At 43.0% G+C, this 13,229-nt stretch overlaps 1 protein-coding gene across 1 annotated transcript in view; it reads left to right on the top strand.

Annotated features, from left to right (window-relative positions):
• The window catches only part of LOC136157502 (cytochrome P450 2B4-like), a 28,783-nt gene extending 15,554 nt beyond the window's left edge, over window positions 1–13,229 (top strand). The window contains exons 5-9 of the mRNA XM_065919366.1: window positions 241–417; window positions 1,632–1,773; window positions 2,950–3,137; window positions 7,484–7,625; window positions 12,973–13,229. Of these exons, the coding sequence (XP_065775438.1) occupies window positions 241–417; window positions 1,632–1,773; window positions 2,950–3,137; window positions 7,484–7,625; window positions 12,973–13,229 (906 nt within the window). The remainder of the gene's footprint in view (window positions 1–240; window positions 418–1,631; window positions 1,774–2,949; window positions 3,138–7,483; window positions 7,626–12,972) is intronic.

The following is a 13,229-nucleotide window of genomic DNA, read 5'->3' as shown; positions in this document are numbered from 1 at the left end:
AGAGGTCCAAGCACCACTGTTTGTGTGTGTGTGTGTGTGTGTGTGTGTGTGTGTGTGTGTGTGTGTGCATGTGTGTGTATGAGTGTGCGGGTGTGCACTCTGTTGGGAGGCACACCCTCCAAGTCCACAGGGTGAATGATGCCCTTTAGATGTTGCTACGTGTGCAGCTCAGAACATCAACACTCATAGAACCAGCCCAGTGAGTACAATGGGTTCTGCACCTTGTCTGCTGCCCTGTAGGTGTTTGAAATCTTCCCGGGCATCTTGAAACACTTTCCTGGCACACACACCCGCTTGTACAGCATGCTTCAAGAAGTGAAAGATTTTATCATTGAGAACATGGAGAGGCACCAGAGGATGCTGGATCCCAGTGGCCCTAAGGACTTCATTGATTCCTTCCTGCTTCGCATGGACAAGGCAAGGCCTGCCCCGGATGGGCGTTGGGGGTGGGAAACAGAGCGATGGAAACCGTACTGGCATTGAACTGATATCTTTGGGTGCGATGTACCTGTTCTTTAAATGTTGAAGTAGTTCTCTAAGGATTAGCAAGAAAGCCAAGGTCCACAATCCTCCATTTTTTCCTATACCTCCCCAAGCCTTCCTCCCAATAGCCTTTAAAGAGATGGTAACTAAGCAGTTAACATATGCCCAGTAAACTTTCTCTGAGACACAGCTCACTCCTTCCCCAAGTTGTGACAGAGTCAAGTCTGTTCTGATTGGTCAAGCTCCATGTATATTCAGACTGATAGAAACCAATGTCTGTTTTGATTGGTGCAGGCCAATGTCTGTTCTGATTGGTCTGGCAAGAGCCATACCAGTTGTTAAATATGGACAAGGCAATGGCTGCCCCGGGGGAACCAGAAAGAGAGTGATGGACACACTGCTGACATTGAGCTCGTATATTTGTGTGGGATGTATGTGTTCTTTAAATATTTAAATACTTTCCTAAGTATTAGCAAGCAGTCCCTGGTCCAATCCCTCCCCTCTACTCCTTCCTAATCCGCTCCAAGCCTTCCTTCTGGAATGCTTTTAAAGAAATTAAGACCAAAGAGTTAACATGTAGCCCAGTAAGTTGCTCTGAGATGGATCTCACTCCTTCCCCCAATTCTGAGAGGCACAGAACTAAGTTTGTTCTGATTGGTCAGAAGCCCACATCTGTTTTAACTGATTGAGACCAATGTCTGTTCTGGCAAGTGCTTACTAGCTGTTAAATATCTTCAGCAATATCCCTGGAGTGTCAGCTGCAAAGGCCAATCAGGAGTGCAATGACATCCAAGGACAGAGAGAATCAACAACAGCAATGACATCAACAAATTAACCTTTAACTTTCATTGAGTTTATCATACATTATCAAAATAACTCCATGAGGATGTGCTAAGGCACTGAGAGGTTATATTCCTTGCCCAAATACACACTGATGGTAAATGTTAAGGTCCGAATTTGAAGTCCAGGCACTTTCACTCTGGAGCTCACCCTTTTGGTAGCTTTTTGGCCTTGATTAGAGAAAAAAAGGTTCAAGAAAAAGAATAACTGGCACAGAGGAACATGGTGTTGGTAGAGAGATAAGAAGACTCAGAAACTGGGAATTTCTGCAGAGGGAAATGTTATGAATCACCCATCCCCATCTCTAGGAGCACTCAGATCCTGAGAGTGAGTTTCACCAGGAGAACCTCGTTCACACGGTGCTCTCACTGTTCTTTGCTGGTACAGAGACCTCCAGCTCCACACTCTGCTTTGGGTTCCTACTCCTCCTTAAGAACCCTGATGTCTTAGGTGAGCTGGGCATATGGGAGGTTGGGGCCGGGGAGGAATGAGGGTCTTTAAGGCCATTCTGGAAGGCTGACAGGCTAAGACCGATAACTTCTGTCCTGAGCGATCTGGGAGAAAAAAAAATCACCCCTAGAGGGCTTCCTTAGTAGCTCAGCTGGGAAAGAATCCTCCTGCAATGGGGGAGACCTGGGTTGGAACCCTGTGTTGGGAAGATCCCCTGGAAGAGGGCATGGCAACCCACTCCAATATTCTCGTCTGGAGAACCCCCATGGACAGAGGAGTCTGGTGGGCTACAGTCCATGGGATTGCAAGGAGTCGTACATGACGGAGCAACTAAGCACAGCACATAGGCACTTGTAACTTGTAATAAGAGTTTGCTAGGGACAAAGCTCTTTAAAGTTGACAAAGCACTTTAGGATTTACTTTACAAAGAATTTTTCATGCAGGCAAGCACCGTCTGGGGTAGACGTGTTTGTACTTATGAAGTGTTTTGCAATCTGTCCTGAGAGATGGTAAGGTGCCTTGTGGTTTTCAAAGAATGCTCCTGACATAAAGCATTACCTTTTGCAGTGCATTTTGCTGTCTACTAAAGTACAGGATTCTCGTCAACTACTCTTTTCTGTGAACTAAGAATTTGACTTTTTCACATATATTGCCAATTTACATGGAGAAGGAAATGGCCAATTTACAACTAATTAAAAAGCCTCTCCATTGGTTCTCAGTTGATGGTCTGCAGATCAGACTTGGACATACTCTCACCTCATCAGACTCCATTCTTTCATAAGGATGAATTTAAGGCCAGCCTGAGGGAATGACTTATCTAAGATCACATAGCACATGAGTGAGACAAAAGGAGATGACACCAGTTTCAGCTAGAACTCCTTTTTAGTTGGAAAAGCAAAAAGCACCCTTAAGCGTTGAATGAATTTCCACCCACCCGTCCTCACCCCAGTTACCCTCTGTCATAACTAGAGTAGAAATGTCAGACAAGACTTCTCCACAAACAAGCTTATGATATCTTTTTTGATGCTTTCATTGAGAGGAATGATAACCCAACATCTTAGAAAAGAATTTACAAGACCCTCTCATCAGCCTGCAGGTCATTTTCAGGTCACTTGGTTGAGTGCACTGTTATGGGCATTTATTGACATAACCTCCTCCCACCTGAACTGTTCTCAGAGAAAGTCCAGGCAGAAATCGACAGAGTGATTGGTGCACACCGTCTCCCAGCTCTGGAAGATCGGCCAAAAATGCCTTATACAGATGCCGTCATCCACGAGATTCAGAGATTCAGTGACCTAGTCCCTGTTGGTGTCCCCCACTCTGTCATCAAGGACACTCACTTCCGGGGATATTACCTCCCTAAGGTGAGACCAGCAGGGTCACAAATCTTGATTGCAGGTGCTGTCTGCCTCCAATCCTATGTTTCATATCTGGTTGTTGGACTATGATAAGAATTTTCATTTCCAGATTTCTATGGAAGAGAAGAGAAATATAATGAAGTCTTCTTTCTTTTGTTCAGTCGTATTTATTACCTTTACACGATATTAGGTTTGCTGGAGAAAGTAGAATATACTTTTGAAGCTTGTTATACAGTAGAGTTGGTTTTTTAAACCCTTTGAAAATCATTTTTTCTTAATGTTTATATGAACCCATGTGTTTATATATATCCATACACACAGCATTTGGCTCATACTGTGACAGTCACTTTGCAACTGAGTGACCTCGTCTTTCTGTGCATCTAGCACAATTTTCAATTTGTGTGTGTGTGTGTGTGTGTGTGTGTGTGTGTGTGTGTGTATGTGAGTGTGCATTTCTTTTTCTAATACAACAGTTTGTTGTGGATATATTGTTCAGGTCAATGCCTATGGTTATAACTTATTTTTGTGTGTGTGTATGTGTGGTAGCTTACATTGCTGAGTATAGGTGTATCTAGAGGTGATTTCCAGAGTTTTGAATCACCAAACGAACAGCACCCATCAGGTTATATTCTGGCCCCAGTCTTGGAGCAGCTCTTTATAGGGCTCTGCTGAGTCAGATGTGAACCTTTTAGTTGATGGATCATAAAGTAGACCAAAGGGTCTTGGGGATGAGGAATCAGGGTGGTTGGTGAGAAAATACCTGGAGGGATGGGACACTAGTAACCAAATGGGGGAGAGTCATTTCAACATTCCTGCCACCAACTATAGAGCTGCACAGTGGATGAAGCTCATAATCAGCTGTGGAGGCACCATAATAGATTCAGCCACTCTTTGTTAGTGGTCATTTGGGTTCAGGGTCACAGAAACCCCAGTAAGATGGTATGCGCTGGGAGAGGGCATTAGAGGGCAGATAGCCCTGAAACTACAATCACAGAAAAGTAACCAATCTAATCACATGGACCACAGCCTTGTCTAATGCGATGAAACTATGAGCCACGCCATCTAGGGCCACCAAAGATGGATGGGTCATGGTGGAGAGTTCTGACAAAATGAGGTCCACTGGAGAAGGGAATGGCAAATCACTTCAGTATTCTTGCCTTGAGAGCCCAATAAACACTATGAAAAGAAAAAAAATAGAACACTGTTAGATGAACTCCCCTGGTCAGTAGGTGCCCAATATGCTGCTGAAGATCAGTAGAGAAATAACCCCAAAAGAAGGAAGAGACAGAGCCTAAGCAAAAACAACACCCAGTTGTGGATGTGACTGGTGATGGAAGCAAGGTCTGATGTTGTAAAGAGCAACATTGCATAGGAACCTGGAATGTTAGGTCCATGAATCAAGGCAAATTGGAAGTGGTCAAACAGGAGATGGCAAGAGTGAATGTTGGCATTTTAGGAATCAGCGAACTAAAATGGACTGGAATGGGTGAATTTGACTCAGATGACCATTATATCTACTACTGTGGGCAAGAATCCCTTAGAAGAAATGGAGTAGCTATCATGGTCAACAAAAGGGTCTGAAATGCAGTACTTGGATGCAATCTCAAAAACGACAGAATGATCTCTGTTCATTTACAAGGCAAACCATTCAACATCACGGTAATGCAAGTCTATGCCCCAACCAGCAATGCTGAAGAAGCTGAAGTTGAATGGTTCTATAAAGACCTACAAGACCTTCTAGAACTAACACCCAAAAAAGATGTCCTTTTCATTATAGGGGACTGGAATGCAAAAGTAGGAAGTCAAGAAACATCTAGCTTAACAGACAAATTTGGCTTTAGAGTACAGAATGAAAAAGGGCAAAGGCTAATAGAGTTTTGCCAAGAGAATGCACTGGTCACAGCAAACACCCTCTTCCAACAACACAAGAGAAGACTCTACACATGGACATCACCAGATGGTCAACACCGAAATCAGATTGATTATCTTCTTTGCAGCCAAAGATGGAGAAGCTCTATACAGTCAGCAAAAATAAGACTGGGAGCTGACTGTGGCTCAGATCATGAACTCCTTATTGCCAAATTCAGACTTAAATTGAGGAAAGTAGGGAAAACCACTAGACCATTCAGGTATGACCTAAATCAAATCCCTAACGATTATACAGTGGAAGTGAGAAATAGATTTAAGGGACTGGATCTGGTAGACAGAGTGCCTGATGAATTATGGATGGAGGTTTGTGACATTGTACGGGAGACAGGGATCAAGACCAATCCCAAGAAAAAGAAATGCAAAAAGGCAAAATGGCTGTCTGAGGAGGCCTTACAAATAGTTGTGAAAAGAAGAGAAGTCAAAAGCAAAGGAGAAAAGGAAAGATATACCCATTTGAACGCAGAGTTCCAAAGAATAGCAAGGAGAGATAAGAAAGCCTCCCTCAGTGATCAGTGCAAAGAAATAGAGGAAAACTAGAAATAGAGGGAAAATAGAATGGGAAAGACTAGAGATCTCTTCAAGAAAATTAGAGATAACAAGGGAACATTTCAAGCAAAGATGGGCTCAATAAAGGACAGAAATGGTATGCACCTAACAGAAACAGAAGATATTAAGAATAGGTGGCAAGAATACACAGAAGAGCTGTACAAAAAAAGATCTTCATGACACAGATAATCATGATGGTGTGATCACTCACCTAGAGCCAGACATCCTGGAATGTGAACTCAAGTGGGCCTTAGGAAGCATCATTATGAACAAAGCTAGTGGAGGTGATGGAATTCCAGCTGAGCTCTTTCAAATCCTAAAAGATGATGCTTTGAAAGTGCTGCACTCAATATGCCAGCAAATTTGGAAAACCCAGCAGTGGCCACAGGACTGGAAAAGGTCAGTTTTCATCCAAATCCCATAGAAAGGCAATGCCAAAGAATGCTCAAACTACCGCACAATTGCACTCATCTCACACACTAGCAAAGTAATGCTCAAAATTCTCCAAGCCAGGCTTCAGCAATACGTGAACCATGAACTTCCAGATGTTCAAGCTGGGTTTAGAAAAGGCAGAGGAACCAGAGATCAAATTGCCAACATCCATTGGATCATCAGAAAAGCAAGAGAGTTCCAGAAAAACATCTATTTCTGCTTTATTGACTATGCCAAAGCCTTTGACTGTGTGGATCACAACAAACTGTGGAAAATTCTGAAAGAGATGGGAATACCAGACCACCTGACCTGCCTCTTGAGAAATCTGTATGCAGTTTAGGAAGCAACAGTTAGAACTAGACATGGAACAGACTGGATCCAAATAGGAAAAGGAGTACATCAAGGCTGTATATTGTCACCCTGCTTATTTAACTTATATGCAGAATATATCATGAGAAATGCTGGGCTGGATGAAGCACAAGCTGCAATCAAGATTGCTGGGAGAAATATCAATAACCTCAGTTATACAGATGACACCACCCTTAGGGCAGAAAGTGAAGAAGAACTAAAGAGCCTCTTGATGAAAGTGAAAGAGGAGAGTGAAAATGTTGGCTTAAAGCTCAACATTCAGAAAACTAAGATCATGGGGTCTGGTCCCATCACTTCATGGCAAATAGATGGGGAAACAGTAGCAGACTTTATTTTTCTGGGCTCCAAAATCACTGCAGATGGTGACTGCAGCCATGAAGTTAAAAGACACTTGCTCCTTGGAAGGAAAGCTATGACCAACATAGACAGCATATTAAAAATCAGAGACATTACTTTGCCCACAAAGGTCTGTCTAGTCAAAGGTACGGTTTTTCCAGTAGTCATGTATGGATGTGAGAGTTGGACTATAAGGAAAGCTGAGCACCAAAGAATTGATGCTTTTGAACTGTGGTGTTGGAGAAGACTCTTGAGAGACCCTTGGACTGCAAGGTGATCCAACCAGTCCATCCTAAGGGAAATCAGTCCTGAGTGTTCATTGGAAGGACTGATGTTAGAAGCTGAAATTCCAATACTTTGGCCACCCGATGTGAAGAGCTGACTTATTGGAAAAGACCTTGATGCTGGGAAAGATTGAGGGCGGGAGGAGAAGGGTAGACAGAAGATGAGATGTTTGGAAAGCATCACCAACTCAATGGAGATGAGGGTTTTTTTTTTGTTTTTTAAACAGTAATTGTTTATCTTGTCCAGAAATAGAACACAGATCTGAAAATATACTGCAGGTTGGGTACTTCTTCCTTCTCAATCTGTTATAAAAGCTGGAGATGAGTTTGAGTAAACTCTGGGAGTTGGTGATGGACAGGGAGGCCCTGACAGCCATGGGGTTGCAAAGAGTCAGACACCACTGAGCGACTGAACTGATGAACTGACGGTTCCACTTGTTTTTAACATCCTCTTAGGGCATTACGGTGTACCCCATCCTGAGCTCTGCCCTCCAAGACCCACGCCACTTTGAGAAGCCAAATGCCTTCTATCCTGACCACTTCCTGAATGCACAGGGCAAATTCAGGAGGCCGGAAGTCTTCATCCCATTCTCCATGGGTAAGTCATGCTCCTTCTTCCCCATGAAAGTGCCTGCTCACCCACGCTCTGTGTGTGACTTTCTTTCTTGATCCAACTCCAAACACCAGGTGAACGTTTTTAGGAAAAGATGACAACTCTGAAGGATAGAGAAAGACATCTACAGAGTCAAAGAGTGTGAAGGGAAAAAGAAGGGATGAGGTATGATGGAGGAGGAAGATGGAGACTCAGCGACAGAGATAAAGTGGCAGCACAGACACACACTTGCACATTCAAAATAACAGACAAATAAATGATCCATTACCAAGCACCTGTTATGTGCTAAGATCAGGGAAAGGCATTTCCCACATTTTCTCTGAAAATTAAAATAACCACTATTTTTCTAGTTTATACAAAGCAAGAAAGAATAAAATTCAATTTGAAAATCACCTGTAACTTACCACTCAATCAGACTTATTAGTAACAGAAGATGTCCTTTTATTAGTATGTATACAAACACAAAGGTTTAGATGGATAGGTAGTAGGTAGATAAATAGGTACATACATGAATACACAGATAGATACGTAGACAATAGGTAAGAAAATGAAAGAATAGTAAAAAGAAAGGAAGATTCAATGATTTATTTCTTGTTTGTCAATGGTTAATCCGAGCCATGGACTACTGTGAGGTTCAGAAGGCACTTAAAGAACAGAGATTGAAGGAATATTCGTTCTTGGATTTGCATGTGTGCCCTGATTCAATCGGGTCTCCCATGTGGTTCAGTGGTAAGAAACCCACCTGCCAATGCAGGAGACACAGTTTCGCTCCCTGGGTCAGAAATATCCCCTGGAGAAGGAAAGGGCAACTCACTCCAGTATTCTTGCCTGGGAAATCCCAAGGACAGAGGAGCCTGGTGGGCTACAGGCAATGGGGTCGCAAAAGAGTCAGACACAACTGGGCAACTATACAACAAAACCTAATTCAATCATCTATAAGATAATTCAACTTTTAGTCACTGACTTGAAATTTATCATATCAAAAAATTTCAATCTGAGTAGATCTAATTCTGGTTCATTTACTGATCTGTCTTTCTATCTATATAATACTGCTTGACTATTTCTACCCAGGAAATATGTTTTAATATTTTGCAGTTGCTAGTCTCTCTGTATTACTCCTCTTCTATAGATAGTTTTATGGTTATTTTAAACATATTTTGTTTTTCTTCCAAGTGTCCTTTGGAATTATTTTGTCAAAGTCTCAAAAACTCCCCCTGTAATTTTATTAAGATTAACCTGAATTTGTAGTTTACATTTAATAACTTTGACAGCTTTACAAATTTGAATAAGTTTGACAGCCCAGTCAAGAAGAAGGGCTTCCCAGGTGGCTCAATGGTAAAGACTATGCCTGCCAATGCAGGAGACACAGGTTCAACTCCTTGGTTGGGAAGATCCCCTGGAGGAAGAGATGGTAACCCACTCCAGTATTCTTGCCTGGGAAACTCCATGTTCAGAAGAACCTGGCAGGCTACAGTCTGTGGGCTCACAAAGAGCTGGACACGATTGAGCACACACACAGTCAAGAAGACAACATTTCCTTTGAATCAACTCTATATCAGTTGAATTTTTTTTAAAAATATGTTTTGAATACTTCTAGCTAGATTTATTCCTAAGAAACATGAGAAGAGATTTTTGCTATTGTTGATAGAACCTCTTTATCAGCTCAGGCTGCCATAATAAAAGGCTACAGACTGGGTGGCTTACACAACAGAAATTCATCTCCTTATATTTCTGGAGGCTGGAGGTCTGTTCTCAGAGAGCCAGCATGGTCAAGTTCTCATGGGGTCTGTCTTCCAGCTCACACACGGCAGCCATCTTGCTATGACCTCACGTGGTAGAGTGAGGGCTTTGGTATTACTTCCTCTTCTATAAGAACTCAATTCCTGACCCCACAGTCGCCATGTCCCATTCTCATGGGGCAAGTGCCACATGTCCTAAAAGACAGATTCCACCCTGGGAAGCTCAGAATGTGAGACAGCAGAAAGCCGCCATGTGGTGGGTACTGCAGGAAAGCATCAGATTCATAGATGAAGAGCCTGCTGTCCTCTGTCGGCAAGGGCAGGCACAGGTGCCCTCTGGGGGCTGTGTGACTCCCAGCCAGAGGCTTCCAAGGCAAATAAAGCCGGTTCCCAGAAAAAAAAAAAAAAGAACTCAATTCCTTGGAATTGTTTTTACCACATGAGGGCATGAGGGCATTCTTCCTCCTTGCCTCCCTCCATTCCTTCCTTCCTTTCTTGCTCTTTAGTAGCTTTTTCTTCTGATTATAAAGCTAACGTATTGTTGAAAGTTTAGAGAATACAAAATGGTATAATTTTTAAACAAACAAACAAAGAAGAACACTATTCCCTCATGGAGGCCTAAGGAACTTTTCTAATGAACTTATCTAAACCTTATGGGCTTCTCAGATAGTGCTAGTGGTAAAGAACTTGCCTGCCAAAGCAGGAGAGGTAAGACACAGACAGATTCGATCCTTGGATTGGGAAGATCCCTAGGAGGAGGGCATGGCAACCCACTCCAGTATTCTTGCCTGGAGAATCCCATGGACAGAGGAACCTGGCAGACTACAGTCCATAGGTCGCAAACAGTCCATAAAATGGAAGTGACTTAGCAAGCATGCATGCAAACCTAATAACCAGACTTTGCTGATGGTTGAGTGGTTAAGACCCCAGACTCCCACTGAGTGGGCATGGGTTCCATCCCTGGTCAGGGAGCTAAGATGTCACATGCCGTGAGGGGCGGCCAAAAAGAGATCAACCCAATTACTTTCTAAGATCCTTTCTTCAAATACCATTGCGTTGGAAGTTAGGGCTGCAACATATAAATTCTGAAAGGACACGATTAAGTTGACAGCAATTTTTTGGTGTAGGATTTTAAATTTTTAGAATAGGTATATCAGAAATCCATTGGTATTTTGAAATGTATATTTCTGTCATAACCAGACAGTTTTCTTATATTACTTTTACAAATAACCATTTTTCATTCTCTTGGGTTTTCCAAATAATTGGTGTTAGCATCTGCAAATGATGATATTTTGACTTTTCTGTTTCTTGTGTTAAAGTCACATGTTTTCCCTAATATCATGAACTAGCACCTCTGGAATCATGTGAAGTAATAGTAGTGACAGAAAAAGTAGTGACTTTTTTTTTCAGTTCTACCACTTTATTGTTACCAACCCATCTCCCTCTACCCTCGTGCACACATGCTCAGTCATGTAACTCCATAGACTGCAGCCCGCCAGGCTCCTCTGTCCACGGACTTTTCCAGGCAAGAATACTGGAGTGGGTTGCCATTTCCTTCTCCTTGACTTCTAACTTTAAGGAAAATATTTTTATTTTCTCTCTTAAGCTTAATGATGGCTATGATCTATTCCAGATATTTTATGGCTGTTCTAACATATTTCATTGTTCAGTCAATAAGTCATGTCTGACTTTTTGTGACCCCATGAACTGCAGCATGCCAGGCTTCCCTGTCCTTCATTATCTCCCAGAGTTTGCTCAAACTCATGTCCATTGAGTCAGTGATTCTACCATATATTTTTCTCAATTCTATTCTCTTTTTTGGCCACAATGCACATTTTATGGGATCTTAGATTTCTGACTGGAAATTGAACCTGTGTCCCCTGCAGTGAAAATGCAGAGTACTAACCACTGGACTGCTAGAGAAGGTCCCAATTTTTCTCAATTCTAAATGAAATTAAGGAAAGATCTTTTTAATCTCTATTTTACAACAAGCTTTTATTTTTTGAAAAATTTGATCAGGATGTTATATTGAATATTAATAATCTTTTCAGGTCCTGTCAAGATGATCAAATTGCTTTTCTCCTTTGATGTCTGAGTGTTGACTCATTCTCTCTCTTATAGAATTGGAAAAAGAGAGGCTCAGGGTTCAGGGGACTTGCCCAAGACCCTGTAGAAAGTCATGATCTACGGAGGTCAGGGCAGGGCTAAGCTGTGATAAACTTTCTGAACATCTCAGCAACTTAAAACCAAAAGATTGTTTTCCTGATCATGCAACATGCCCATCCCAAACCATCACAGTCATGTAGAAAAAGGAGTTAACGAGGACTCTATCCTGAAACAGGAAGACAGAGGGAAAACAGCATGACAGGCATAAGTTTAGCCCTCACTTCATGGGACTAAGAAAATCCCATCCAAGTTCCATGTAGCTGAGATGTTATACACCCAGAGATGATCTATGACTAGCTTATGAAGCATAGTGAATTTAGCCATACACACAAGACAGCTCTCTGGGCTCCTTTCCTTCTCATGAGACTGCGGGTCAACAGGATACAGTGGAAACTCTAGCCCAGCCCAGGGACATGCTGGCCTCACCCTTGGTTATTTCAGTGGACACAGCCTGTGCTGAAGTCTGTGGATACTTAGGGCTCCACCTTGATGGGACAATTTGTGGTGGTCAACCTCATCATGCAGGAAGATATGAGTAGGTGTTCTGAGATTCAGAAAAATGAGGCAAAGGTGGACAGAGTGCTATTCAAGTCTTTATAAGCATGACGAGGGCATGACCAATCAGAACCTCCACAGGTTGGGGTGTGGGGATTGGGTCTGGGAGGCTGACTTTGTTGGCTGCTGATTGTGGGCAGGACCGAGGAGCTGGGAGGAGGGTCAAGGTGGCCAGAAAAGTGGGGACACTGAGAAATTTAGAGCAAATGATCAGATATAGGTCAATATTTGATCAGCCAGGTGCCCACCTACTCCAGGATATGCCAGAAGTTTCAGCTCCCCTGAACCCCTCTCTCATGGTCCTCATACCTAGAGCATACTGCCACAGATTTCTCCAGCGTTTTCACTTTTTTTTTCTCATAAATTGGTTTAGTTGACAGTATACTTAACAAGAGACACACAAAAAATGAAAGAACTTGAGACATGAAAGGACTTGGTACCAGGAGGAACAGAGAAGGCCACTGTACTGGATAATCCCAGAGGAGGCAGAACTGAAATACAAGATAGAAATGTGCAAACTGCTCACCCTATGCCCGCCCCCACTCTCAGCCCCTACTGATGTTGTTGGTGTTATTGGTACTGAGGACAAGAATAGGATCAGAACACCTCGTGTGTAAATCTATGTAAATGAACATGCCAATATCCTGGGGTTTCGGGGAGTGGGGCAACCAAGTGTTCTCAAGTTCAGCTTCATGTTGGTGAACTTTTACTTTTTGCTTGTCACCATCTACTCTGCACACCCCTGCCCCCCTCCTTCTTCAAGTTGAAGTAGCTAATTCAACCCTCAACTTCTGTGTTGTGTGACTCCAAAATAGCTCCCTTAACCTCTCTGATCTTATCCTCCAATGATACTCCCTCCCTTACACCCGCAGGAAAACGCCTCTGTTTGGGTGAGAGCTTGGCCCGCTCAGAGCTCTTCCTCTTCTTGACCTCTCTGCTGCAGAACTTCTCATTGGGGTCTCCCAAGGCCCCTGAAGACATCGACCTCACGCCCAGGGAGAATGGGCTGGGGAGAGCGCCCCCTGTGTTCCAGGTCCGCTTCCTGTCCCGCAGAGGACGGGGAGGGCAAGAAGAGGCACAGATGTCCTCTGAGTCCTTGCATCCGGCCCCTGACCCTGTCCGGAATTAA

Source organism: Muntiacus reevesi, chromosome 2 (genome assembly GCF_963930625.1).
Source record: "Muntiacus reevesi chromosome 2, mMunRee1.1, whole genome shotgun sequence".
NCBI lineage: Eukaryota > Metazoa > Chordata > Mammalia > Artiodactyla > Cervidae > Muntiacus > Muntiacus reevesi.
The sequence above is the reverse complement of the archived record's forward strand: the minus strand, read 5'-3'. Positions and strand labels throughout refer to the sequence as shown.